General features: G+C 38.9%; 1 protein-coding gene across 1 annotated transcript in view; it reads right to left on the bottom strand.

Moving 5' to 3' along the window:
* The window catches only part of LOC109032303 (nose resistant to fluoxetine protein 6), a 61,771-nt gene that overhangs the window by 8,272 nt on the left and 27,696 nt on the right, over nucleotides 1-25,803 (bottom strand). The window contains exons 2-8 of the mRNA XM_019044368.2: nucleotides 24,874-25,106; nucleotides 21,668-21,885; nucleotides 14,246-14,331; nucleotides 13,668-13,861; nucleotides 10,320-10,474; nucleotides 3,490-3,658; nucleotides 1,060-1,253 (exon numbers count right to left, since the gene is read on the bottom strand). Of these exons, the coding sequence (XP_018899913.2) occupies nucleotides 1,060-1,253; nucleotides 3,490-3,658; nucleotides 10,320-10,474; nucleotides 13,668-13,861; nucleotides 14,246-14,331; nucleotides 21,668-21,885; nucleotides 24,874-25,106 (1,249 nt within the window). The remainder of the gene's footprint in view (nucleotides 1-1,059; nucleotides 1,254-3,489; nucleotides 3,659-10,319; nucleotides 10,475-13,667; nucleotides 13,862-14,245; nucleotides 14,332-21,667; nucleotides 21,886-24,873; nucleotides 25,107-25,803) is intronic.

Below are 25,803 nucleotides of genomic sequence, written 5' to 3'. Positions count from 1 at the left end.
TATAAATTTGACAACTTATTCCTCCTAATTCATCGGATTTCGGAGTGGAACTTGAATCAGTTCTGCGAGAGGTGAACCACCGCAGCTGCCCGCGGTGGATGCCATCAGACACCGCGGTCAGAGTCTGAGGTCCCGGTTTCCAGATGGTCCCGAGCAAACCCGGTAATTCTCCGATTTAAACCGCGTGAAAGAGGCGTTTTTAAGCACACAAACTGGCTACATGGTGAAGGTGAACCAACTATAATGCGATTCATCATAATCGATGGAAATGAACGTCCGCGAATTATCAAGTCGCATAACATTTGCTGTGGGTCACTCGCTGGGAAGTATACAACAAGATCTGCCTCTCTGGCTGCCAGACAATAAAGTCAAAACCTGTATTTGACTCTCCAGCAAAGGAAAAAAACCTTAGGTATTCTTAAGGCGATATTGAATAATGAATCGTGTTACAAAAAATGTCTGGGACATTTTTCTGAGGATAAAATAGGAAAACAAAAGTAGGTAGGTGCATGCAGTCGTATAGTATAGTCGTGGAATACGTATTTCTATTACAACGGTTTAAAAATGTCCGTCATTATTTCATTTTTTGAAAAAAAAACCTCTTTCGGCAACCTGGTACCCAAACCAAGCCCGACGACATCCGAAAAGAGATGGGGAGATGCCAGTTTCTGGAAGATCTTCACCATGACTTACACTGGAAAAAAAACACATTGGATCTAGAGTCCAGACTCTTAAAAACATCGACATGAAAAAGTACTCTTGATTCAATCAGAATCTAGCTTAAATCAAGAACCACGCCTCTTAATTTAAGCGGATTTCGTTTTGATTCAAGCAAAAATCCGATTAAATCATGAGTATTTTTTCTTGTCAATGTTTTCAAGAATCTGGACTCTAGATCCAATGTGTTTTTTTTCCAGTGTATTTCTGCGGCGGGCAGGCGTCGCGGAGCACCCTAGTGCGCTGTATAAAAACCACTAATACATACATTTAAAAAAAAAAAAAAACCCAGTGCATGATAGAATACAAATTCATCCTGGTTAATTAAGTTTATGAAATTACCTAATGTATGATCTTAAAATGCCATCGTAGTCGTTTAAGTATGTGTTGGCGAAGGGGATGACCCAGGAGAAGAGAAGAGCTGTAAGCAACATTTTCAAACCCCTCGATTGGCTTCTCGTGAACGTGTATACGATGAGAGCTCCTAAGGCAAAGAACTGTAAATCACAGGCTAGATACCACCCATGCACGGTGCACTGAGAACATAAAAATAAAGCATGTCAAAAATAATCTTATTGAATTCCACATTTCATAGAAGGCATGCAAATATCTGATTTTGTATCATAGATCGTAACCAAGACGATCCGAGATTGATGGTTGACGGCTAACGTGCACTGAAAAAAAATCTCGGTGTATTTACTGAGAAAAGGGTAAAATTACCAAGAATTCAGGGTTCTATTTGATCCCAGTTTATTCTTGGTAAAATTACCATTTATGGAATTGGTAATTTTACCAAGAAATCTCGGTAAAATTATTGAACTTTCTCGGTAATTTTACTGGACCTTGGTAAAAACGCCAATATTCTTTATCGACTGTGGTAGAATTACCGAGATAAAATGGCAAAGTTACCGGGAATTGATTACCAATAAAAGTGGTATTCTTACCTGAAAAAACAGTAAAAATACCGGTTTTTAGGTAAGCTTACCAGTCTGTCTTGGTAAAATTACCAATAATCGGTAAAAAAAAGTGAGATGGTAAAGGTACCAACGGACCTTGGTAAAAACGCCGAGAATTTTCTTTTCAGTGTACCTCTCGGGATCATAACGAAGAATTTACGTGATGATGCATACGCAGGGCCTTTCGCAGATTTCTTAATGTCAAATTTTAATAATGTTATTGAGAGGAAGAAAATCCTACTATGAACCAAAAGCTGTTTCACATTATTCTTGTTCGTGAAAAAATAATTGAGGCGTTCTCGAGTGCAAGAAGGACACTTTTCGGTTGCGGCGTTTCAGAATCTCCACTGCTAAATTACATTATAGCATTATACAGAGGAAACTAATGGTTGAATTTTTTGAAATTTTTCGTTTCAGAGCATTATAAAATTATGAAAAATGTTCAGTAAAAGCCTCGACAAATTACGTGCATTTGCTTTGATCATGATGGAAGAAACACTGGCTGATATTCTAAGACTTAGCAACCGAAAGGTGCCTTCTCTGCACATAGCGCTTCGATAATCAGTTTATTACGACGTAATCAGGCTTATGAGTTTAAACCCAGTTTCATTTGGTAAGATATACTAGTGAATTTGGCATGACTTGTTCAGAATAAAGTCGCAGCTACGCTCAGTGGGCGGGTTATACGGAGGAGCTCGTCTTTAAAACGGGTCTGGATAATGCCGCCGTGTTAAGGAATAACGCCGTCTGAAGGCTTAAACCCGGTCATTTTTCATATGATAAAATATTTATTTTCAACAAATGTAATAAGCATTTTCCCTTAAATTTCGAAAAATATCCTCTGAAAAATTCAAAGCAAATCAGCCATACGTTTTCCAGAAAACGTGTGTTTTATGAGAGAAAATCTGGCAGCAGTTGAATGTTCATACGACGTTTTTGCATACCGCAGCTAAATATGCACGGGCAGAATTTTGATTTGTAATCTGCTTTCCCGTTAAATCGGCTCCATCTGCGTATAAACCTGTTTGGGATCTCTTTTCTGTACAGAATATTTTGAAAATATTTGTTCCAGTACCTGTTAAATGAGGGATACATACTTCTCCGGGGGGCACAATTGAGTGAAGTTGCGTTGAAGTAATTAAGATTATCGATCAGAGGTACCTAATTGTATTTTATCTTCACCGGCGCATAGCCCAAGTACCATTTTTCAATTAGCACCAAATTGAGATGAAGTTACGATTTTATTGGCATTTAATTGCGATAAAATCGCGAATTTGTATTAAATTTATTGGGAATTGCCAATATAATAGATTATTTGGAAATTTTATTCACATTTAATTGATAAAATCGCTAGAATTATCAACATTTTCGAAATTTTACGTATTTCTCTCATAATTCATCGCTATTTTTTCACCCTCAAAGTTGCGAAAAATCGGCATAGATAAAGTAGCGATTTTATCACAATACTAAAGTTATTACACAGCAAGTTTTTGCTCCAATAACACTGTAATAAATTGCCACCAATAGAAGAGCTTTGAATTATCTGCCTATCGCATTGCGATAAACCGCAAACACTGGTACGTAGGTATTGTCCTGTCCTTAAAACATTCTATTTTAAAAATGTCTCCTTTCTGAAGAAACTGCGTCTGTTGGTCACTTTTCTGACAAAAAAGCGTAATGGTACATTGAAATGAGCCCTGGAAAACGTAGACTTGTATGAGCGACAGGGCTCATCGCAGTGTGAAAGTACGCCCTAATATCAGGAAGGTGACGTACATCGACAGATGTTGAATTAAGTCTATGCTAGAAACGGTACCATTTTCTCAGTATTGACATAGTTGTTGATGACGAGAAGGTTGGTCCACCAGTTTTCCTGACATCTTTCAACTTCTCTCCAAACGATCGTTTTCCAAAGTGGGCCGTCGTCAATGTAAGGGAATACAAGTACGAAGAAAGCCAGTATCATCATATACAATGGCATCATCCTGCAACAAATTAAATCAACAATTTTAGGGTTCTCTCCTGTGATGAGTATCATTTCAAATTCAAACCCTCTATCTCCACGTGAAAATGAGGAATTGAACATGCCAAAAGAGGATTGATATCAGTTGACATCGCTAAGAAATCAATCAAGTTAAGTCGAAAATGTTGTGTTGTGAACATCATTAGCTATCAATCGATATTAGTGATGTTAACTTTATTATGACAGTGATTACCTGATCAGTTTTACCAGAAAATACCAAGAGACCTAGATTGCATGTGTGACATGTGACTCTCATGAAACGCTAGATCCACATCCTACGATTTAGTATCAAGATGCACCATGATTTTTGATACAAATATTTTAACTCCGGTGTGGGCGATAAAGTATCACCCGAAACTGAAGGCATTTTTAACTGGTGACGACGGGTGACAACAGCTTGCCTTCCTCCCGCCCCCCCCTTGCGTTAAAAAGCAGGGACATCAATTCCGCGTTTATTAAATTAAATCAGAAAATCAAGATGTCACTGTTTATCACACTGTTTATGCATGAGTATCGGCTGACATTAGCGACTTTTAACGGCCAAGGTAGGCGTCAATGCGTCCGGGTCGAGCATCATTCACGTAAGTTCGGGAGTAATCGCGCCGCAATTCTTCTTCGATATGCGGTATTTTCTGATTCCTCTTCAATTTCCACATCCGGCCAAGCTACATTTTATGGTGATTCAATTTGTTTTCCCATGCGTATGCTCCTAATTAACTTTGAAAATATCAAACGTTCTACATTAACGACGGAACCGGACATTTTCTTCGGAGGCATCGAGAAGTACACCATCATGCGGAAATCTGAGAGCGTGTAAAAGTACAATTTTGCGAGACTCCCCCTGGAAAATTTTGGAAATCGAGACGCTTGAAGCACAATTTTGAGCTTTTATTCGTCAGAAAATGGAAATAAAATTTCAAGGTTAACATACATTTTTTTTTTTTTTTCTACTTCAAATAGCCTACAAGGGCTAATCCTTGCGCTTTGGTCCCGTCCCTCCTCCGTCCCTACAACCAGTATCAGGCAGCCATTGTTTGAGACCATCAAACTCGGGTCGCCTGGCCGAGAATCGAACCCAGGACCTCCCGATTATAGGGCTAGCGCTACGATCACTATATCATAGGAGGCCGACTTTGGAAATGCCAACTTATTATGGGGAAAGTCTCCTTAAAATTTTTACAGGAGGTTAAGTGGACTAAATTTTACAAAAAGGTACTACTATTTCTGGTTCAGTATAGAAACAACGATTTCAGCATTAATGTTCCTATCAAAAAAAAAAAATGCTTTTACAGATGAGTTAAAATTTTTATTTCCCAGCTTCAATATATAGTCCGGGTAGAATTCTAGGGAAATCACGTCCTCCACCTCCCAGTTCAACTTATGCAAAACGCCGAGTCTGCCCCGGGATTTCTGTCGGGGATCGAACCCGATTGGAAACTTTCCACTGGCTGCGGCGAAGATACCCACGAGGTTGCTCAATTTCACCATAAACTCGTCAATTTTTTTCAAGTCAGGAAACTTGGAAAAGCTGTGAGATTTAGTCACCATTTGGAAACCGCAACAAGGTCGGTAACGTTCAATGTCGTCAAATACTAGCTAAAATCAACAGAAGATCTCTCCGATGACTATGAACGTCGGGGGATTTTCACTGATTTAGCAACTCTGATGATGTTTTATTCGTGCAAGAATCTCTGTGACGGTGGATTCCCCGCCGTTTTTATGTTCCTCTCTGCAAGAGAAAGACCAAAAGTAAAATTAATCTTGTCTACTGACGTATATGTTTTTCACGATCGCAGTGGAAAAGTACACCAGTTTCCGCCAAGATGCGACCGTTCGAGAGAGATGAATCATAGAGCGGTCCTTTCTCCGCTATAATTCGTTTGATGCGTTTTTATTTAACGCGTGAGTACAGAGAAAGAGTATACGTAATAGCGTTCTCCAGGGCCAAATTAAGGGGGTGGCCGGCGCCGGCCGCAGCCCATGGCGCAAAATGTAGGGGGCGGCTTTTGCAATCTTTTTTCAATCAAAATTGCTCTCCTGGAAATTACCTCTCAGTTAAAAAAAAAGTTGATCAAAATCGGATCGATAGCAACCGAAGGACAGCGCTTTGAAAAAAACCAAAATGGCGAACTTTAACGCCCGCCATCTTGCTCCAGTCGCGGGTCTCACAGTGTTTTCCCTTTCAGAATTACTCCTGAGGGTACCACCAATGAGCCATGAAAGCGGTATATTCCAATTAAAAAGTGCAGGGTTTTTGCCATTTTTGGGTCGTCGTCAACGGACTATGGCACTGATGACCGAGCGATCAAGCTGCGTCAAAAACATCATTAGTTCGCGCGAAACGTAAGATCAAATTAAATGCAATTTTCGATTTACAGATGTCCGACGGGTACCGCCTCGATGAGATCCACGTACGTAATCAAGATGAATTGTTGACGACCGTAAGGAGATTACGTCAAGTGTTTTTGTTTCTTTGTTTATGGGTAGATGTATTTTGTGCAGAGTTAAAATCGCGGATCAAATTAATCAACCGGTAATTTTAATAACCAATTCAAGATCAGACCGCATTTGGTTCGGCTCAAGCGTACGATGACGTCGGTTGAATGGTCTGAAACGTCGTCCGTCGTATATTCTTACTTATCTCCGCGATGGTATCGATGCAGAGACTCATTCTGAATCGATGATTTGCCGCGTGAAATTTAAAAAAAAAATCATACACGATCAGTGTTAAAGAATTCTGCCTCATTTTAGAAACCACATAACCACTAAAACTTTACGAACTTCATCACATTGGCTAATTTGGTCGCACAGAGATGAGAAAGGTCAGCCCATTCATAAGCTAACGTTTCCCAGACGAAAGAACTTAACTACATTTCAGCGTTGCGAATTCTCCACTCCACGAAAAAAGAGTTTTAGGGGTTATCCCCTGGAATTGTGGCACTACCCCAATTTGTTGGATGATATCGGCATTTCTCACGAATTTTGTTAGTGCCGCAACAATTGGGCTGGTAAACTAATTTATTGTGGCACTGCCACATTTAATTGGAAATGCCCGTATCATACAACGGGACCCCCACCTCTATTTTCGTGTTGCAAATACTATTTTACCTAATGACATTTCTTACTAAAATTTTAGCAATTTTCCTTCCAATTACACGCAAAAAATAAGCAAATTTTGAACAAAAATTTCATAATTTCAGAATCCTATAGAATTTATGATTACTTTTTTTTAAAATTTTGCAACTTTGGAATGGAAGTATGCTCCCTCGGGTGGGTAAAGACGATGTACGGACTTTGCTCATGGTCAGCTCCGCCTATTATATTTTTCAAAAAATTCCAAGTATAACTAACATTGATATAATAAGAGCAAGATCAAGGTCGTTATGACCAAAGACGGGCAACCCTACTTCTCTCGGTGAATCTGGGAGCTTTTGAATGTGCTTATTTATTTATATTACAAAAATAAAATCGATCCGGTAGCACTGTAACTAGCCGCTCTAGATTTTTATTTCAGGCGATATATTTAATCCTCAAATGTGTTTATTAAGAACATAAAGAGGGGGAAGAGGCGTCTGTGTAATTTTGGTATCTTTGCTGGGGCAATTATGACGAAAAAAATTGACGCCCACGGCGAGGAATAACGTGTTACTAACGATCTATGGCGAGGCGTGAATGCTCGATCATCGATACCTCCTCGTTTGAAGCTGTGGTAAAGAATCGATCATTAAGGTGTCCGTTGACAACACCCTGTAAATCGATCCTTTCCTATATCGACGGTGAAACTACCAAACCACGTATCTCGTTTGCGGTGTTTAAAAATCTACGCCCGCATTTTATTTTTTTGAGGTAGACCAAATCAATATCATTCCTTGAAATTTTCACAGAATTTTTTCCGCACGAAGAGAAAAAATCACAGAAATTTTCAAGACTGGACGTTAAGTAGTTTTTCATTTAAAAAATAAAGTATGACAGGAAGTCTGCGACGTCGCAAACCGAGATACGTGGTTTGGTAGTTTCACCGTCGATATACCTTTACATGGCAGATCAATGTATATATCGCAAAGAAAACCACGCCACTGCTAACGATCAGTAGCCATCCGCCTTAATGTCTTCTAGCGTCTGAGAATAAACCCGTAAAAGAGATGAGGAGCAAGGTCTTTTGCCCCTTAATCATAGGCTGCACGTTTTTGAGGTCCATGCCATCCACCTGCTATGCCGTGCTAAGAAAAAACGCCGTATAGACATTTTAATGTTGCCAGACCTCCACTGCTAAACATTAAATTTTCGAAAAACTGTATGCGTATTTTTTCTTAGAATTTTTTACAGAATCGCATCGATAATTAAGTCTGATCTATAATTCATTGAATAAAGATAGTTTTAGCCTTTCTTGAAAACAGATTGTTTGCCTGCAGAAATTTCGTATCGTCCGAATTTTCATACGTTATGCGCCGTCGTCTCCCGCACGTAGGAACGTAACTCCATTGACGTAACTCCTTTGGTTGCAAATTGACATTGCCATTGGTGACTCAAACAATTCACTTTTTTACGAGGATGTAATCGTGCAATTGTCGTCTAAATTAATTTTGATTTCTGCGTGAGGTAAGAAGAAAAATTATTTAAATTCTCATCTAGGAACGCCCAGGAGCCTGATAACTATGCAATTTACGAAAGGTTTGCTATATTGAGAGGCAGTTAACGTTCCTTCGTAAGGGAAACGACACTCTTTCAATGTTAAGGTACTTTTCCGTAGCACGTCAGTAGAGTGATAAAAGTGGTCGGGTTTTTAGACGATCTGACTATCTAGCGCTCGCCTGCTCGGATTTTTGAAGATGGATGGAGATGGTTATTAAGTTGAATCTGCGAATGAAGTCAGTCGTGGGAATTAAGTGACAGTAAGGTCGTTCGTTCTTCGTTCCGCTTCTACCGATGGCGTCGGCGTTAAATGCGAGGCGTCGCACAGAGAAACCCTTTTTTAGCGCTATGGAACCCCATGATTAAGAAACCAGGAATGCCCCCCTTTGCTACTACGCAGCCCGCCATTCCTTAGACTTAAAGGCATAGATACACACGGCCGTTTAATCGCCGCGAGTAGGGGCTAGAGCCAATGAGAAGCCTTAATGGCGGCAAATGCTCACCAGATACGCGGTAAAAAAACTTCAGATTCGGATTCAGCGACCCAAAAAACATAAAGTAAGCCAAAAAAATCGCTGTGTACCCAAAATTCCAGGTAGCCTCATTTTTTAGCTACCAGGCACCTGGACTATATAGGCTGTTCTTGGTGCGGTGTCCACAATTGAAATAGCCTCCAATCTGCCTCCATACCCGCTCGGCTTATCGATTTCCTTTGACATTTTTGCAGTAGTGAATGCATAGCTGAAGTGCGCTACAGCTAGAATTGTATTCAGCAAACGGGTGGTTTTTATACGAGGGTTAAAAATAAACAAGTGGTACGGAATATAACAAAAGAATATCGACGGTGAAAGTCGGCAATCACATAACTCGATTTGCGACGTCGCAGACTTCCTGTCATACTTTATTCTTTAAACGGAAAACTACTCAACGGTAATTCCTTAAAACTGCCGTGATTTTTCTTCTATGTGCGAGGAAAATTCTGCAAAAACTGCAAGGAATCATGTCCATTTGTTCTCCTTTAAAAAAATAACATAAATGCGGAGATTTTCAGACACCGCAAACGAGTTATGTGATTGCCGACTTGCACCGTCGATATGAACTATGCAAAACGATAATCCGGGTATCGGAACTTGGCTGATTTGAAAACGCCTTCAAATGCGGCGTGACACCTCACGCATTCCGGAGAGTTCAAATAGTTGTATCATTGCGCCTTAGAAATGTAGCTGATTTTTAGCTTTGTATTTGTAGCTTTCAAGATAGCTGAACGGAACGGAATTATTTTTGCCTTTTCAAGATTAAATCCAAAACAATTGTAAGATTTCGTCTTTCATACCTTCATTATTTTTGTACGGAAAAATAGGTGCTCGCGAAGTCCTGATAGCCTTAAAATCAACAGTTCAAAAAAGTTTCCATTTTGCAGATTTTATTATATTATCATAATATTATGACCTATGTATTAATGATTAATGAAAAGTAAAATTTGCCAGGTAGAAACTTTTTACGAGCTGTTTAAGTTCAGAGCCAAAGAATAAACCCCTTCAGAACATCTACCCTAATTAAGACGTATTCCTGCTAAACAGAACCAGAGACAGGTGGGAGAAGAGGTGTGCTCGTCACTTTAAGGGCTGTAAGAATGAATGAGATCTATAAAGCGCCAGTGACGTCAGCGGTGACGACGGAGCTGACATGCGACGATCCGACGACGCGACGCATCAACTCGTGAGCCCTATGTCCATAACGATCTTGTCACACGTCCATGGCTCATGAGTGCTGTATATAGTTGGCACTTAGTTCTGCTTTTCCATACCCTTAAAGGAAACCACGTCCACTTATCCATCGTTTCTTATGTAGCTTCAACGAGAACACCCCCATCTTTCCCACTTATCCATAGTTCCGTTTAGCAGTAACACGTCAATTAGGAGTTATATATTACCGAACCATTGGACTACTCCGACTAAATTAAAGTGAAAATCGCGAAAATTTATAATTACCTGAGCCATCTGTAGAATAGAGTGAATGGAATGACGGCACGGCTAGCTCTTTTGAAAGCAGGATACAGCAGCCAAAAAGTGAGGAATCCACTGACGGTGAAGAAAGTATCAACTAATTGAGTACTGATGATTGTGATGCTGGGTCCTAGGTAATCCTGAAACGTTGGAAAATACATGCATTAACTAAAGTTCCTGACTTGTTGACAAGTGCACCATTTAAAGTCAGAATACACCAACCAGCGAAGAAAATTCCGATGATAGCGTTATGCATTCCTTGAATTGATCATTCTTTTTTGAAGCCGCCGCTTGCATTTTTAGTGGATGATTGCATTCCACTGCACAATGCACCTACGCACAAACAATTGAAGGATCGAATTTTAACTTTTTCGGGGCACGTATGAACTTTTTAAATATTACACATGACTATTATACAAGTCAATTCTTATACACGTGTACAAAAATAATACGCAACTTCAAATTGTTTTGTCTATATTTTAAGTAGCATTTTTACAGGAAAACTTGCAGTGAAGTTTGATTTTTTTATGTTTTTCCATTCATTTATTTATTTTTTAATAATATTTCTATAAAATTAAAGTCGGAGGTATTTATGCTATTAGGAGCTACATTGCACGCTAAACCTTATGCTTATTGTCTTTTATATGACCCAATTTTCGATCAACATTTTCTCAATTCGCCACTCCTGCAGATATTTCATGTAAAGATAGAAAACGATGCAAATAAGCAACACGGAATCAATCCAGAAATCACAAATTCATCCCAAAGTATCACGCTAATATCATCGCTTTATATCAGAGGATAGGCAACATGCAAACACAAGTAAAAGTCGCGATAATTTAGCAACTTCTCCGTAACTTCCCCACGAAGGTAAACTACTTGAAATCAAATTATTGGAATTTGACGATCCGATTGCTACTCAATCAATGTGACATCTGGGATACCGGCGTCAAAACTGCGTCAAACTACCGGCGGTTGGTTTGATATCACATCAAACCGAGAGACAAAGTAAAATCGATGTGAACCGTAGGACTCTTTTGGGTGAAATAATGTCAACGATTACGTTGAAATAGTAACGTTTAAATAATTGGAAATTGAAAATAAATCTCACTTCTTTGCATTTCAAAGTAGTCGTAAGGGCGTAAATTAATCAATTAAAGATTATGTTGAGAACCATGCCAACTCAACCAGTACCTACTGAAGACTTGCAAATTGGACCTCTTAAGGAGGAACACAATTTACCATGCCAATTCCGCGGTAATTAATCCAACGTGTCGAATCTAGAAATTATGGTCGTAACGTTCCTTCTTCCTCTGGTATACGCGTGCAACTAAGAAGGCAAGATTTTGGTAAGTCACGAATTCTTGAAAACCCGTAGGTGCTAAAATTCTGTGATTTTATGATTAGAAAGTATCTGTGCGCGTAAAAATCCGAATAACATGGCATTGGGTCATGCTAAAAGCATTTTCAATCCAACCGATCATTTTATTTGTGGACCTAAGCCCTTTAATATCACAACTGGGCTTAAAGTCAGGGTCAATCACTGAACTCACTGATGCTTCGATATTTGTCACTCGAATGTTTTTTCCTCCCGCGCTTAAGAGTAACATTTTCCTTAAATCTTTGACTGATGTACAGCAGTGCTAAGGAGGAACGCCGTTTGAACCTTCAGACGTTGCCAAATTTCTCTTAGTAAATCACGAATTTTCTGGAAAATTTGTTAACAATTTTCTTTCAATTTTTCAGATAATTTTGTTCGCAATTTCACCTAAAGTTTCTAAAAATTTGAAGGAAAAATATTCATAGCTTTCCTCAAAAATAAACATTTTATCGAAGGAAATCCAGCAACTCTCGAATGTTCATACGGCGTTTTTTCTCAGCACGACAGTATAGTTCTGGGTGTTCGAAATGATCGGAATTTTCCGGCGGAAAGATACATGCATTGAAAATTCGTATTTTTGTTTGGTGTTTCGTTCAGGCGTCATAACGTCATGTGAAGCGCACGGATTGAGTCATTTACATATGCAGATAAACATAGGCGGATTGAAATACTTCTGCGAAAGAAAAGAACGGCTCCTTTGGCGTGACACCGCATGGCAACGGTTAAAGAGGTGTTAGTTATTCATTGATGATATTCAAAAATAAACATGCGTACTTGATTCTTATGTTGAAATTATTTTATAATCAGCACAATTATTAACTATCTTGGCATAGCTATTCCACAATGTAATTGTTGTGCACCAAAAAGGCTTTAATGTAATACTCAACTATTAAGTGAAGGTTATGATGCCACATTCTCTCAGAAGAATTCCTATGTTAAAAAAAAAAAAAAAAAAAAAAAAAAAAAAAAAACCTTATATAATTTGGCCAATACCCGCGATTGCACGCGAGCATCTAAAAACTAAAAGTTCCCGCGTTAATTCCACCTGAGCCGTCCATTTCCGCAAAGCTGAACGGCAAAAGTTCTGGCTTTTTATTTGTCGAAACTATTTTGAGAGACAAAAATGTGAATTATGTCGAGAAGAAAACTGACAAAAACATCTCATCAACATTTTCTCTGGTCATTTTTGAAAGAAAGAAAAGAATTACAAAACTTTTCAAGAAAATAAATTTGGTCCGTTCAGTTCTATAAAACAATAAGAGCGAGATGGAGCGTTGCAATCAGAGCTTTGCGTTTTTCGAGTTAGCTAAAGATATATTATAGTAACGGCAACACCCAGCATTAAAATCAGCACTGGAAAAAAAAACACATCGGATCTAGAGTCCAGACTCTTAAAAACATCGACAAGAAAAAATACTCTTGAAATCGGAATTTTGCTGAAATCAAGAACCAAGCCCCTTAATTTGAGCGGATTTCATTTTGATTTAAGCAAAAATCTGATTGAATCAAGAGTATTTTTTCTTGTCAATGTTTTCAAGAGTCTGGACTCTAGATCCTATGTGTTTTTTTTTTCCAGTAAGAGGGTCCATCCAAGGAGGGATGAGTATTTTACCGTCCTATTGAAATTCCTTGCAAAATTTTGTTGTTCCCTTTTATCACAGGTCGTATATTTTATCATGCCGTATGCCACGTAGTCGATGAAAGTGCAAAACCACGTGTCTGTATTGCGGTGTTTCAAAATCTCCGCTCCTATTTTGTCCTTTGAAGCGAAGCAAGCTAACTTCATAGCTTACAATTCATACGGAATATTCTGCTGGTATAGAAGAAAAATCGAGGAAGTGTTCAAGAAATTAAGTTGAATAACATTCCGCAGAACATATAAACTTTGAAAGGAAATCTACAACATCGCAAACGGAGATACGTGGTTTCTGCACCTCGGAATGCTTGCTTACCTTTTCAATGTTTCCGGCATTAGAAACGGCTGATCCAAGAGTGAACATGAGCCGGTGACCGAAAATGATCATGACCATGCTGATGAATTTAAGACCGTCCAGTCCGTTGAGGTTGGTGCCACCGCCGGTGTTGGTGAGACTCCTGAAGCTCTTCACCATTGAGAAACCCATCATGATTTTCCAGAAAGTGCCACCTGAAAATCGATTGCTGCCAATTAGAAGCTCATATAGTCTTATTCTTTGGATCAAGTTCGACAGACACACACAAGTCGCATTTTGAAGGAGAATGAATAAGGAGTAGTTTCGGATGTAACTTTTTTTTGTGCCAAAAATAACTGTAAGGACGAAAATGCTTAAATTTCACAGATTACGTCTGTAAAGTATATATTCCTCAACAAAATAAAATATTCATTGCCTGTCTCACTTGCTAGGTTAATATGTATAGTCCAGGGGGTAAGTGTGAATTAGATTCTAATGCAACCTTAACTGTACAGTACAGTACAAGTAACGCGAAGGCAGTGTTGCTTAGCATAAATTAGCGTAATTAAATGAAAGTTACTCATAGCTTTTGAGGATACCTTGATAGGTTGATTCCGTATGAATCAGAATGTGGTGATAGCCGGTCACAACGATGCTTATTCCCGTCAAAACCAACAGAAAGGTCCTGAAACAAAGTAGAAAAGTCGATAAAAAATTTTAAGAGTTGACGTTCTACTGAAAACATGAAAAAATTCACTGATTTTTGCATGATAATTTTTCAAAATTTCAACTTTAAATAGTCATGTCATGAGAAAACTAACCGCAAGCGTTTCTAGGGACTGGGCCTAGGAAATAAACAATCATCTATAGTCTCAAATTAGGCAGATTTTACGGGCTAGAGCGGTGAATTAGCGTTGATGTGGCTATAAACTCATCAGTGAACGAAAGGAAGATGTATGAAACAGGCATCGTGGGTTCAGAAATGGCTTCAAAAACCTGACCTAACAATGGTACTCAATGCCTGATGAAAGTCGCGGCACTCGTCGTAAGAGGTGTAAATCACAGCAAAGAAGGCCCGCGAGATTACACGCATTAGTTGAATGAATTACTGCTTAAGAGAGGCCAACGAAAAAGGACGATATTTTGAACTGCTTTGATGAAACTATTCCTGCTCAATTGATTCTGTAATGCACACTAACGCAGATAATTGCAGACACACTGCAAAGAGTTTCAAAGGAACTACACTACATTAATGAAAATTCCCTAATACAACTATTCGTACTCCATGGATGTCCCAGTTGCATACGCAAATAATTGAAGGCGCTTTAATATTCTTGCCCGCACATCGCGCCGCGCCGGCCGGCACTTCAACCAGTAGGATCGCTCGTTTTAGGACTTTTTGTCTTCTTTACATTTCGTTTCGTTGATCGATTATTGAATTGTCATTTATTATTATATTTATTTTATTGACATTTAATTGTCTTACAAAGGGCGACATGAATAATGACTTGAGTAGGCAACAATTGGTGTCCTGAACTGCCGTGCTAAGGAAAAACGTCGTACGAGCCTTCAGGCGTTGTCAAATTCTCTTTGATTAATCGCCAATTTTCAAGAAAATTTGTGTATATGTTTCATCCAATCTCTGAAAAGTCCGGAAATGTCAAGGAAAAATATCGATAATTTTCCCCAAAAATAAACATATTATCAGAGGAAACTTGGCAACTCTCGAATGCTCTCACGGAGTTCTTCCTTAGTACGGCGGTGTACGTAGTTAATGTCTGGTATCACGTGGAATTGAAGGGGATTTTTCCATTTGTCACTAATTAAAAAACTTGAATATTTCCTAGAAGTCTTCCTACTTAAAACGTGACGGTTTTGTGAGCTTCCTCGAGCTTTGACGATGGTCAGAAAACAGTGTCCCGAGAAGAGAACCTCGGTGAAGCGTATCAATTTCGACGAGAGTAAGTAATCGGAAGGAGCCGGACCTCGCCGCGCCGGAGTGACCGCTCCTCGGCCATGCAGACAGTGTCAGTTTTCAGTTTTCATAAGATGCTCGTGGCACGCGAAGAGTAACTCCTCTTAATTACGGCGACCGCGAAGAGAAGCAACAAGGAGCCCCATTATCCTTCTCGTTATAGGGTCGCCGGAAGCGATTTCCGCGCATTTGAAATTACCGCATCGTCGAGTCCGCGCAACTTTATCGCCAAGCGTGGGAGGAGTCCATAGTTTTCCTTTCCCTGAATACTTTGTAAGCAAAAAGGACTCGGAACCAGAGTCCCTTCATACTGAGAGTCAAGACAACACCCCCTCATGGAGTCACAAACGGGAATAAAGATTACAGAAATTGAACGTTTTTTGTAATCTTTGATCGCCCCATTCTCAAATTCCTTTCTCCGCTCCTTCTCTCATTCTCGGATTGCTTTCCTCGCAAAAATCAAATTCACAAAAAATTTGAGCCTACACATTGAGAAAAAAACTTCGTACGTGGGACCCGAAGTTGAGGTCATATGGATTTCTGAAGTTTTCGGATCACGTATCTAAAAACTTGAGGTCCAGCTGCCAAGGTTCGGGTCAGACATCTGAAATACTTCTATATATACCGAAGGGTTCGGGTCACACATCTGAAGTACTCCGGTACATACCGAAGTGCCTCGATGTCTGACCCGAACTTCGCCAGCTCGACCTCAAGTTTTCGGATGCGTGATCAGAAAACTTCAGAGATCCATATGACCTCAACTTCGGGTCCCATGCACGAAGTTTTTTTCTCAGTGTAGTAACCGAAATTATGTGGAGATTCTCCATTACAAGAACATGAAATTTACATGAGAAATCGACAGTTTACAAAATTCCATCGAGGAAATATCCCGGCACATGCGTGTTCCAAATTAGCACAATGATTTGGAGTCATATTTTTCCGCTCTCTGCCCGCCTTTTCCTCCTTTCCTAGTGGATCTACGCATCGTAATGATACAAACACTTGCACCTAAAAGAGGATTCGAACGTATTAATTTGGTAAGAACAATCCCAGGGCATCGTTGACGGGTTGACGGGTTGACGGTCGTAATTTGTGGTTTGCGCGTGCCTTTGCCAATTCGAAGGTCAGTTAAATCGCGTTTGGAAATATAGATTAACCGACTCACGACACTCACGCTCAGTCACACGTCCCTATTTAGATGGCGCTCATGCTCGTGGTCGAAGAAGATTAACATTAAATAGAAGGTGTTGTCGAACTGTACTCAAGATATTTACTTGAGATTTACAAGAGATTTAACTTGGTCTAATGGAGAACTTCCCTTACTTTGACCTTCCGCAAATAATCTGAGTGGCGTCAAGATCATTTATAATACTATTGTGGAAGTTACTATTATTATACCCCTTATTTTGCTTGGTTTAAGAGGTGTGATTTTATTTACATTTATTATGGAAAAAAAAGAAAGTTTGAGCCGATAATATATTCGCGGTCGAAATATTGGTGCCACTGCTTTCAGGAGTTTTATGAGTCTTTTGGCTCCATAAACGTCCGAAAGTGTCAATTCTAATTATTTTAGTCAGACAGGTTTGGAGCTTGCTTTTTGAAAAACGCAATTTTCAGAGAATTTTGAATTATCCTCTTGTTTGAGCTTAAAATCGTAGGATCGAAATGCAAATTACCGCCGCTGTTAATATTATAAACGAAGCCGTTCGTTAGTATTTTTGGAGATACTAGACTATTTTCTGTGTTAAATTGAAGTTTGGATCTCAAACAGAGCCTTGCTTTCTAGAAAAAAGCTCCCCTGATAAAATTGCCTCCGTTCGTTAAGGTCTCTCCCTCCTTGAACAAGCACGATTTAAATGTGATTTAATACGCTTTCTTATTTTTTTTTTTTTCATTATTTGAAGAATCACATTATTAAAAATAATTCAATATTCCGCGTTAACTTTTATGTTGGGACTTCTTGGAGGCATTTGAAGGCTATTACGCATTCAAGCAACGGAAGTGGTACGATAGAAATTTATAATGCGGTGCACATAAAATCTATGTAAATATACCTAACATCCCCTTACTTACTGTTTTATCTTATTGAAGCATGGCCTGAGTCGCAACCATTACTTACATTTGAAAAATCGTCTAACAGCTCAACTTTTGTTTTCATCATTATGAGTAGCCGAAATACGAAAAATCCCTTCATAAAATTTAAGTTTTATGATTGCTGTTATAAAGAAAGTATCACGGAAAAATTAATTTGAGTAGCCGTTAAAAGGGAGTACAGAGCCTTTGCCCCCGTCGCGAAATGTACAAGGAAAGATGTCCGAATGGCTTGATTACCAGCATTGGCGTTAATACGAGAGGCGAAGAATCATAATTACGGATAATTTTCGTTATGAAATGTTACCATTTCAGTAAACAGAACAAGGAAAATCGTACGAAAGTAAGTCGTACGAAATTAACGCCTGTCAGTCAAAATTCTCTTGTTAAGAATAAAGCACCATTAAAGAAGTCATCATTAGGAATGAGAAACTAATGTCGAAAATGGCTTTAAAAAAAGCAAGCCCTCTGAAGTTCCTCTGAGTCATTTATCTAACAAAAGCTTTGTCTTCCCGAATCTGAGAAATTTAAAATTTCCTATGACTCATTTATCGAAGAGGAGCCGAGTCTCTTAAAAAAACCAAACCCATGCATGTAACTAAAAAGTAATTTTATTAATTCAAGGTCGGTGATCACACTGGTCATATTGGGGCAATGGGCTTCGAAACAAAGATTACACTTTTTCGTAACGATGGCCAAAATGCAAAACCACGTAAGTCGGTCTGCGATAATACAGACTTCCTGTAATACTCTATTTTTTATTCACTGGTAAAAAAAAAACCTCTTGGTTCAAGAGTGCAGTTTCTTGTCGCCGGATTTAAGAGTCTGGACTCTTGTTTCAATGCAAAATCCGCTTGAAACAAGAGTTCAAGACTCTGAAATCCGGCGACAAGAAACTGCACTCTTAAGTCAATGCAATGCGGCATTGGTCCAAGAGGTTTTTTTTTACCAGTGTGGGAAACAATACAACGTAATTTCTTAGAAACTTGATTTGGAAATATCAGAATGGATATGCGTGCGGTTTCACACTTTGGCCGTCGATATAAAACTGTTAGATTTCGGTAGTCCGTGAAGTTTTCGGGTCAACATACTCATGCCGATTATGCCGCGAATGTCATCTAAAGAATATCCGAGCTGATTCATGGTTTATTCATTTTTCCTCAGCCAATAATCAGCTGTGGAGGCTGCTCAAAAATAATCCCTCGCGGAATCTTTCCCCGCTTCGTAATTTTTACACTGAGCTATGCTTTTAGATTTCTGGTCGTGTACAGCGATCTGATGACTTCTTTTCCTTTAATTAATGACAAAGTTCCGGATAAGTATCTCCGCATAAGTGCACTCAAAGGAATCCTCGTGATTTCGTTGTAAGTTCAGTTACCAGATGAAACTTTCACTTTTATTTACTTCGAAATAGATCAATTTCAAAGTACAACGCTGAAAAAAAGTTACGGGCTATATAGACATACCGTCCGTCCCGGGCTCAGTGACCGAAAGTTCCGGGTGCTGGATCCGGAACTTTCAGCCTTTAAGCCCGGAACGCGGACGGTATGTCTATATGGCCCGCAAGTACGGCTTCCACGGCCGAAAGTTTTTTTTCAGTGAAGTTTTGACTGATATCCATCCAACCTGTAGGGATGGTCCAATGGGTCCGGGAGGGACTCGAAAATTTGTCAAAGAAACATTATTTTCGCAATTTTCGAGGATTGCGAATTTTTGGACAACTCCTTTAACATTGTTGGCCTCACGTTTAATTATTTTGTTCAATCTACTTTCTGAGATATTGAATTTGAATTGTAACTCAGTAATTTAAGTCCTGAAGTAGAGGAAAAAATCCGCTCTCTTCAGAAGACCGTGAATAAAGTGATTTTGATGCGTTTCTTAATTTTAACAATAAAATTGCAAGCATAAAAATTCATCGATTTTCATTGAAATTTCTTCCTTTTCAGACCAAGGACTAAAAAAATGTATGAAATACTTTCTTCTCAAAATGGACAAGGCTTTAAGTGGCATGAATATAACATGCCAAAAGACATTCTTTCAATGAATGAGGCAATGTTGCGAAAAATCGAAATCGTCTAGGACTCTGATATATCCTTATGCAAGAAATTATGAGGTTATTCCCGAGATTTGGCAACTATGGTTCTCCTTTAACGGCAATTTAGTTGGCGGCGTCAAACTACTTCCTCCTCCGCGCTACAACCTCTGCCATAATTTATGAGGCAACAAATTATACATTTAGTCCTATATTCCATCGTAGAAATGTCAAAAATTGCAAAAATCATTTAATTTTTTTCTTTAAAACTTAAGATGAACATAGATTTACCAAGTATCCGAGAAAACTTAACCTTCGGAACGAGATCATCTTAATTCGAGGAATTTTGTTAATTTGGCAACTAATAAGACCATATTGTAGACGTATGCCTTCAGCAGATTTGCCACCTGCCTGTCTGCCTCATCTCTGTTGCTGATTTTAGATCAGGAAAATCGAGACTAGTGGCTGTTTAGAGCTGCAACTCAAACCTACACCGTGTCTCTATCGAGATGGTTCAATCTATGGAGCCATCAAACTAGATTTTTATTTACGCCCTTCGAACCATTTCCTTTTATTAAAAAAGCCAGTCGTGCGTTATACGGTAATAAGAAGTGTTTAATCAAAATACTCGTCGCACGGTGGATCGCGACAATAGGAGAGGTCGGACAAAATTTGAAAACTTCAAAAGCTCATAACTCGGTCTATACAGCATTTTGAGGTTCTAAAAGTGGTTTCATGGGTTTCCTCGTAAAATATTCGTCAAGAAGCATCCCTAAAAATTTGAAATGTGACGAAATAAACATCAAAATTTGCAGTTTTAGTCAAAAATTCCATGTCCGACCTTTCTGATTGACCCGATCCACCGTGCGGCCGTTTGAATTACTCGAGTGGAAGAATACTACAAGATGAGGAATGAACAAGTTACGAATCAAAGCACTTATAGTTAGTCCTGTAATTCCGCTTCAAAATTTAACGTCGAAAATATTCCTTATTATGGTGGTCCGGAAATTAACTCCTAACATAGGTGTAAGCACTTATACTTGACATTGGTTAAATGACAAACAAATACATGTAAATAACGTCAGTTGTATAATTTAATTTTTGAGCCATTCGGTTCAGATTCACTGAACACCTCAATTTGTCACTAATTTTTTTTTTTAACGGAAACTATACTTCGTTTCCATAGTTTCTCGAAAAGTTCAAAAAATAGAAGTATGGCCTTTTCAAAGAAGAGTTAGCGATAAGAGTGAAAATCAGCCCTCTCCTGGAGTCCCGAGATTTTTGATATTTTATTGTTGATGAATTATATATTACAGAGACATTTTTGTTTCGGCAATGCTTACATTTTGGGCTTCAAACCGGAGGCCAAAAACCACGGAAATGTGTGGGTTTTTCAGTGTTCCATACCAGATTTAAGGAGTGGCCCAAGGTGTTGTTTGACCATCTTCACATATTTTAAATCCTAAATTGTCCCAAACAACACATCCAAGGCTGATTATAGCCACCACTTTTAAACCCAAGGTACAATCTAATGTGGAACACTAGGGAAACGCAAATTTTTTGTAGATTTTGACCTTCAGACCCAAAATTGGATTAAATTTTGCAATAAGGAACCACTATTCCTAGCCCATTTTAGAAACAACATACATGTTATTGGTTTCCCTATGCAGATATGTAATTTTATGGGAGAGCCAGAAATAGTGGTTCCTTATTGCAAAATATAATCCAATTAAACCTTCACTCCGAAGCCAAAGAATGTGAGTATCGTCGAAAAAAAAATGTTTCTGTAAAATACACGTCATCAACTGCAAAAACCTCGGAATTCCGGGAGTAGACCGATATCGGCCCTTATCGATACTCTAACTTTGTAAGAATTCACTACGCAAGATAAGAAAAGAGCAGTTAGGCGCATTGAAAACTCACAGGAAAAGCTTGGACTTGGCGGGAAACTCGCCGTCATCCTGATGGGCAGAGCATTGGCGCTCATTTAGGGTGACGTTGACAAAGATGTTGTGTTCCTTCTGGACATCGGCCAAAACCTCCCTGAGGGACTCCTCGACATCCTTCCAGCTGCAGGCTGCAGGCACACACACCGCCCACTTCACGAAGTCCCGCCTCTCTCTCGCAGGCTCTCGGCTTTTCTGCAAACATGAATACAGAACAATCAGTATCGGTAAAAGTCTTGATAAAGAAAATTAGATCTAACGTAGTATTCTTACATATGCATTTGAAGTTTGACAGCTGAAGGAACGGACACAGAGGATTCCAAGAGCAGCAGAGATGGATTTCTGGAGGAGGTCTGCAGACATTTCTACAATATTTTGCCACTTTCACCATGAACGTAGTGTTTGAGACTCATTTCAATGAGCCAATTAATATTCCACGATTTTTCTACTGTCTTTACTAAAAAATAATTTATGCATGCACGAGTTTCAGATTCTTCAAATCAGATTTTGGCACTCCAAAATTATCATTAGTCGCGCGTTTCTCAAAAAATGTCTCCAAGAGTGATGCAATTAATCTGAAATGCGTATGATATTGCATTTTTCCCCTCCTCCTAACAGACTCCCACTTCCCTCCAGTCGACCGACCTCTAGAAAAGCTGACGTTTAAAGTTGTGAATGAAATTGCTTTTACGCCAATCGGTGACTCATCGGAACACCTCGATTGGTGATCCGCTGATTACGCAAAACCTCGTCCTAACACCAATGCCCTCATTAAAATATACAGTATACTCCGTGTATGCAAAAAATAATCTAAAACAAATGCAGACATTTCATACGAATGAATCATGGGTCCTTCTTCTTACACTCTGATTTTCCGGTGACTTCCGGCGTGAATTTTCCGATTACTCGATGATTCTTAAATCAGTTGTTTGAGTTTACATTTTACTTAAATGTATATTGTTGATAAAATATGAGACAAATAGAAGGGAGAAAAAATAATTTTCTTTAATTTTCTTTAAAATTTTTTCTTTTCTTTAGTGACACATCGCTGAGTAAATTTGTAGCGTCACAATGTCACGTTTGCCACTAACTCGATGACAAAAGTTTAAAAACCCGTACCTTCCTCGGAACGTTTGATAATCTTCAATTAAGAGTTACTTTCATGGAAGCATCATAGGCGATCAAAATACCCTTTTGAATTTGTCTGTGCATATTTTTGAATGAATTTAGAACATATGCACAAAATCAACAAAAATTGTTGATTATAGTTTTTCTATAAAAAATAAAACGTGAACGGAAATTAGCTACTTTGCATTGAAGATGTGTTCGTAGGTTTCGACATTCGTCATCGATATTATTGACACGGGTGAAATTGAATTTTTTGTTTTTTTTTTCGTGAGGTCTACACTGTGTCCTATGAGAAAGCTAAACAAGTCACTAAACTGGCCGAGTTAAGTGATCGGGAACATGGTCTCTGTTGGTTGACGGGTTCCACAAATCTGGGAGCTGGGCAAGTTGTCAAGCAATCAAGAAAAACATCCTAACAGGAGTGAATGAATAAAAACGTTTCCCAAATGTTAAGTCGCGTCGAGTAGAATGTTTTCGGCTTTTGACATTTCAGAGGAAATATCCACTGCTCGTACCTAACAAGGAGCATTTCTAAACTTAATATCAAAATATATCTCCGTCACACGCCTTTGCATGTTTTCCTTGTGTTTGACTTCATCTGGACTTGCTTTTTATATGATGACTTTTATCTTATTTTAAACTTGCAAAATTCGCCACGTTATGGAGAAGTTTTCCGAGGATCGAGGATTAACTTGTAATTTGGCGCACTTCCCAGATTCATCATGGCAATTCCCAAAATCTGATACCAAAGTCATCCTACTGTCAAGTTCGATATGCGCCGGAAAAAGAGCATGCGTCTTTGGAGTCCGACTCTGTTTATTTGTCTTCATTTATAATTTAACATTCCGTACATACCATAGGGCGTGGGGCGATCTCTAAAGTGGATCATTTCACGCGCAGTGAAAAAAAAAATTCACATCGACGAAAAATTGACACTATAGTAAAAGTCCCGGAGAATTATTACCAAAAATCGCACGGTGAGAATTCTCCGTTTGAAAGTTGAGGAGGGACAAAAAATTTATTATTAAGTAACACATTTTGAAAGGCAGACTTCCGTATGATTCAGGGAATAAGAGTAAATAAATTTCTCTCTATGTCATTACATGCATGATAATTTTCATTTTGAGTCCAAGTGGGAAATTCAAGATTTAAACTTGTCATCAGTGGCAACCTAAGTTTTGCTCTCTGTGCGGCGAGTTTTATTTTGAAGCACCAAGGTATGTGCGATCAACTCACCAATATAAGCATTTAACCTTGGGAATATTTGTTGCTGCTGATGCAGATAGAGAGAGCTATATTTCCAATGGAATCCTCTCTCCAGAAATCCACAACCAACGGCACCAAAGCTTGTTATCCCAGGGTTCCAATGTATTTTATTTTTCAAGGAAAGACTCTGAAGTTCAGTGAATATAGAGAAATTTCGACGGTGAAACTCCAAAATTACTTATCTCGGTTTGCGACGTTGCAGAATTCCTGTCATACTTCATTTATTAACTGAAGAACTACTCAACGTTGATTCTTAAATATTTCCATGATTTTTTCCACTGGGTGCGATGCAAATTCTGAAAAAACTTCTGGAATAATGTCGATTTGTCCTCTTTTAAAAAAGTAAAATAGAGGCGGAGATTTTTGAACACCACAAAGGAGATACGTGGTTTAGGAGTTTCACAGTCGAAATGCTACGGTTGCACCAAGTTCCAAAAACTGAAGGTATTAGGCACATTGCACATAAAGCCTCTGGCGAGTATCTCGGTCGGTGGGAGTGCAAGACGAAGAACGATTGTAGTAGCGCCTTGTTGCAACTATTCGTGCTTAATGGATGCGCGGGATGCATATACAAAAAATTGAAGGCGTTTCAGTCACCCTTTTATCCGGGAACCAAGACACACATCGGAAACCGGACACCGGATCACCGACAGGTCAGTGGTTTCTCAAAAGACACAAAGAGAACACCCCCGATTTAATCATATCGTTAAAATCATCATAAAATTGCGATAATATCGCGAATTTTTGCACCAAGATCCTAGAGGATGGGATAATTTAAAAAGAACTTACTTTAACATACTCCCAGACGTTGACATCCGGCGAGGGGCTGAGACCCTCCAAAGGGAAGCTGTAATACTCCGGATAGAGTCGATAAGTGGGCGAGAACTCGATTTTGGCCAGACAGTAGCGGCCGGACACTCCTGGAGCAGTGTCTTGCACACTCACACATTCATCGAAGTTCCCGAGCTGAGAGGGTTGCCCGTACAGATACCCGCTTGCAGATTTGGCTGAGGCCTCGCGCACTGTGAACAAAATAGGGGTATTAAAATCCACCCTTAAAAAAAGAAAGATGTCTTAAAAGAAGTAGCATGAGCATTAAGATAGTTCTTCTTCCTGAGCGTCGTTTTTAAAAAATTTGAAAATTTTAAAATTTACCCGGTGCATGGCAGCCCTTGACTAACTTCTTGGTCCCTCTTCCCTTTCATTAGAATTCTCTAGAGAGAAATTGAGGAAATTAGTAAAATGGCTGAGATTTAGTCTTTAGGTTGAGAAACATTATTTTTTTGAAGTAGGAGGCTAGCGTGAGACCATGCTTGAACCAATCGCCTCCCTTACAGATACAATATCCCTTACAATATCCTCCAAGCCCCCTTAGCTCCTCACCAAGAGGCTTTTATTGTACTAGAACAAGCTCTCGTGATTGAAATCAAATATTTAATTTTTTAAATACTAGGTTTATTATGACACCTGAGTAAAGTTACAGATGAGCCTTTTTTTAATTTCGAAATACTCAAAAAAGAGAAACACCCTTGTGTGCAATTGTAAGCGATCCTGTAATTTTCTTGTGTTGTTTAAGAAAAAATATTTTTGAAATTATATTAAGTGAAGGCATGTGAGCGAATATGCTTACATTTATCAGAGATCTCATTTATCGTCCATCATTATAATAGGGCAGTTCTTTACTTGTTACTAGGTATTCTCAATTATTATCACGGAAAC

This window comes from Bemisia tabaci, chromosome 3 (genome assembly GCF_918797505.1).
Source record: "Bemisia tabaci chromosome 3, PGI_BMITA_v3".
In the NCBI taxonomy this organism is placed as follows: domain Eukaryota; kingdom Metazoa; phylum Arthropoda; class Insecta; order Hemiptera; family Aleyrodidae; genus Bemisia; species Bemisia tabaci.
This window is presented reverse-complemented; position numbering and strand designations above follow the sequence as displayed.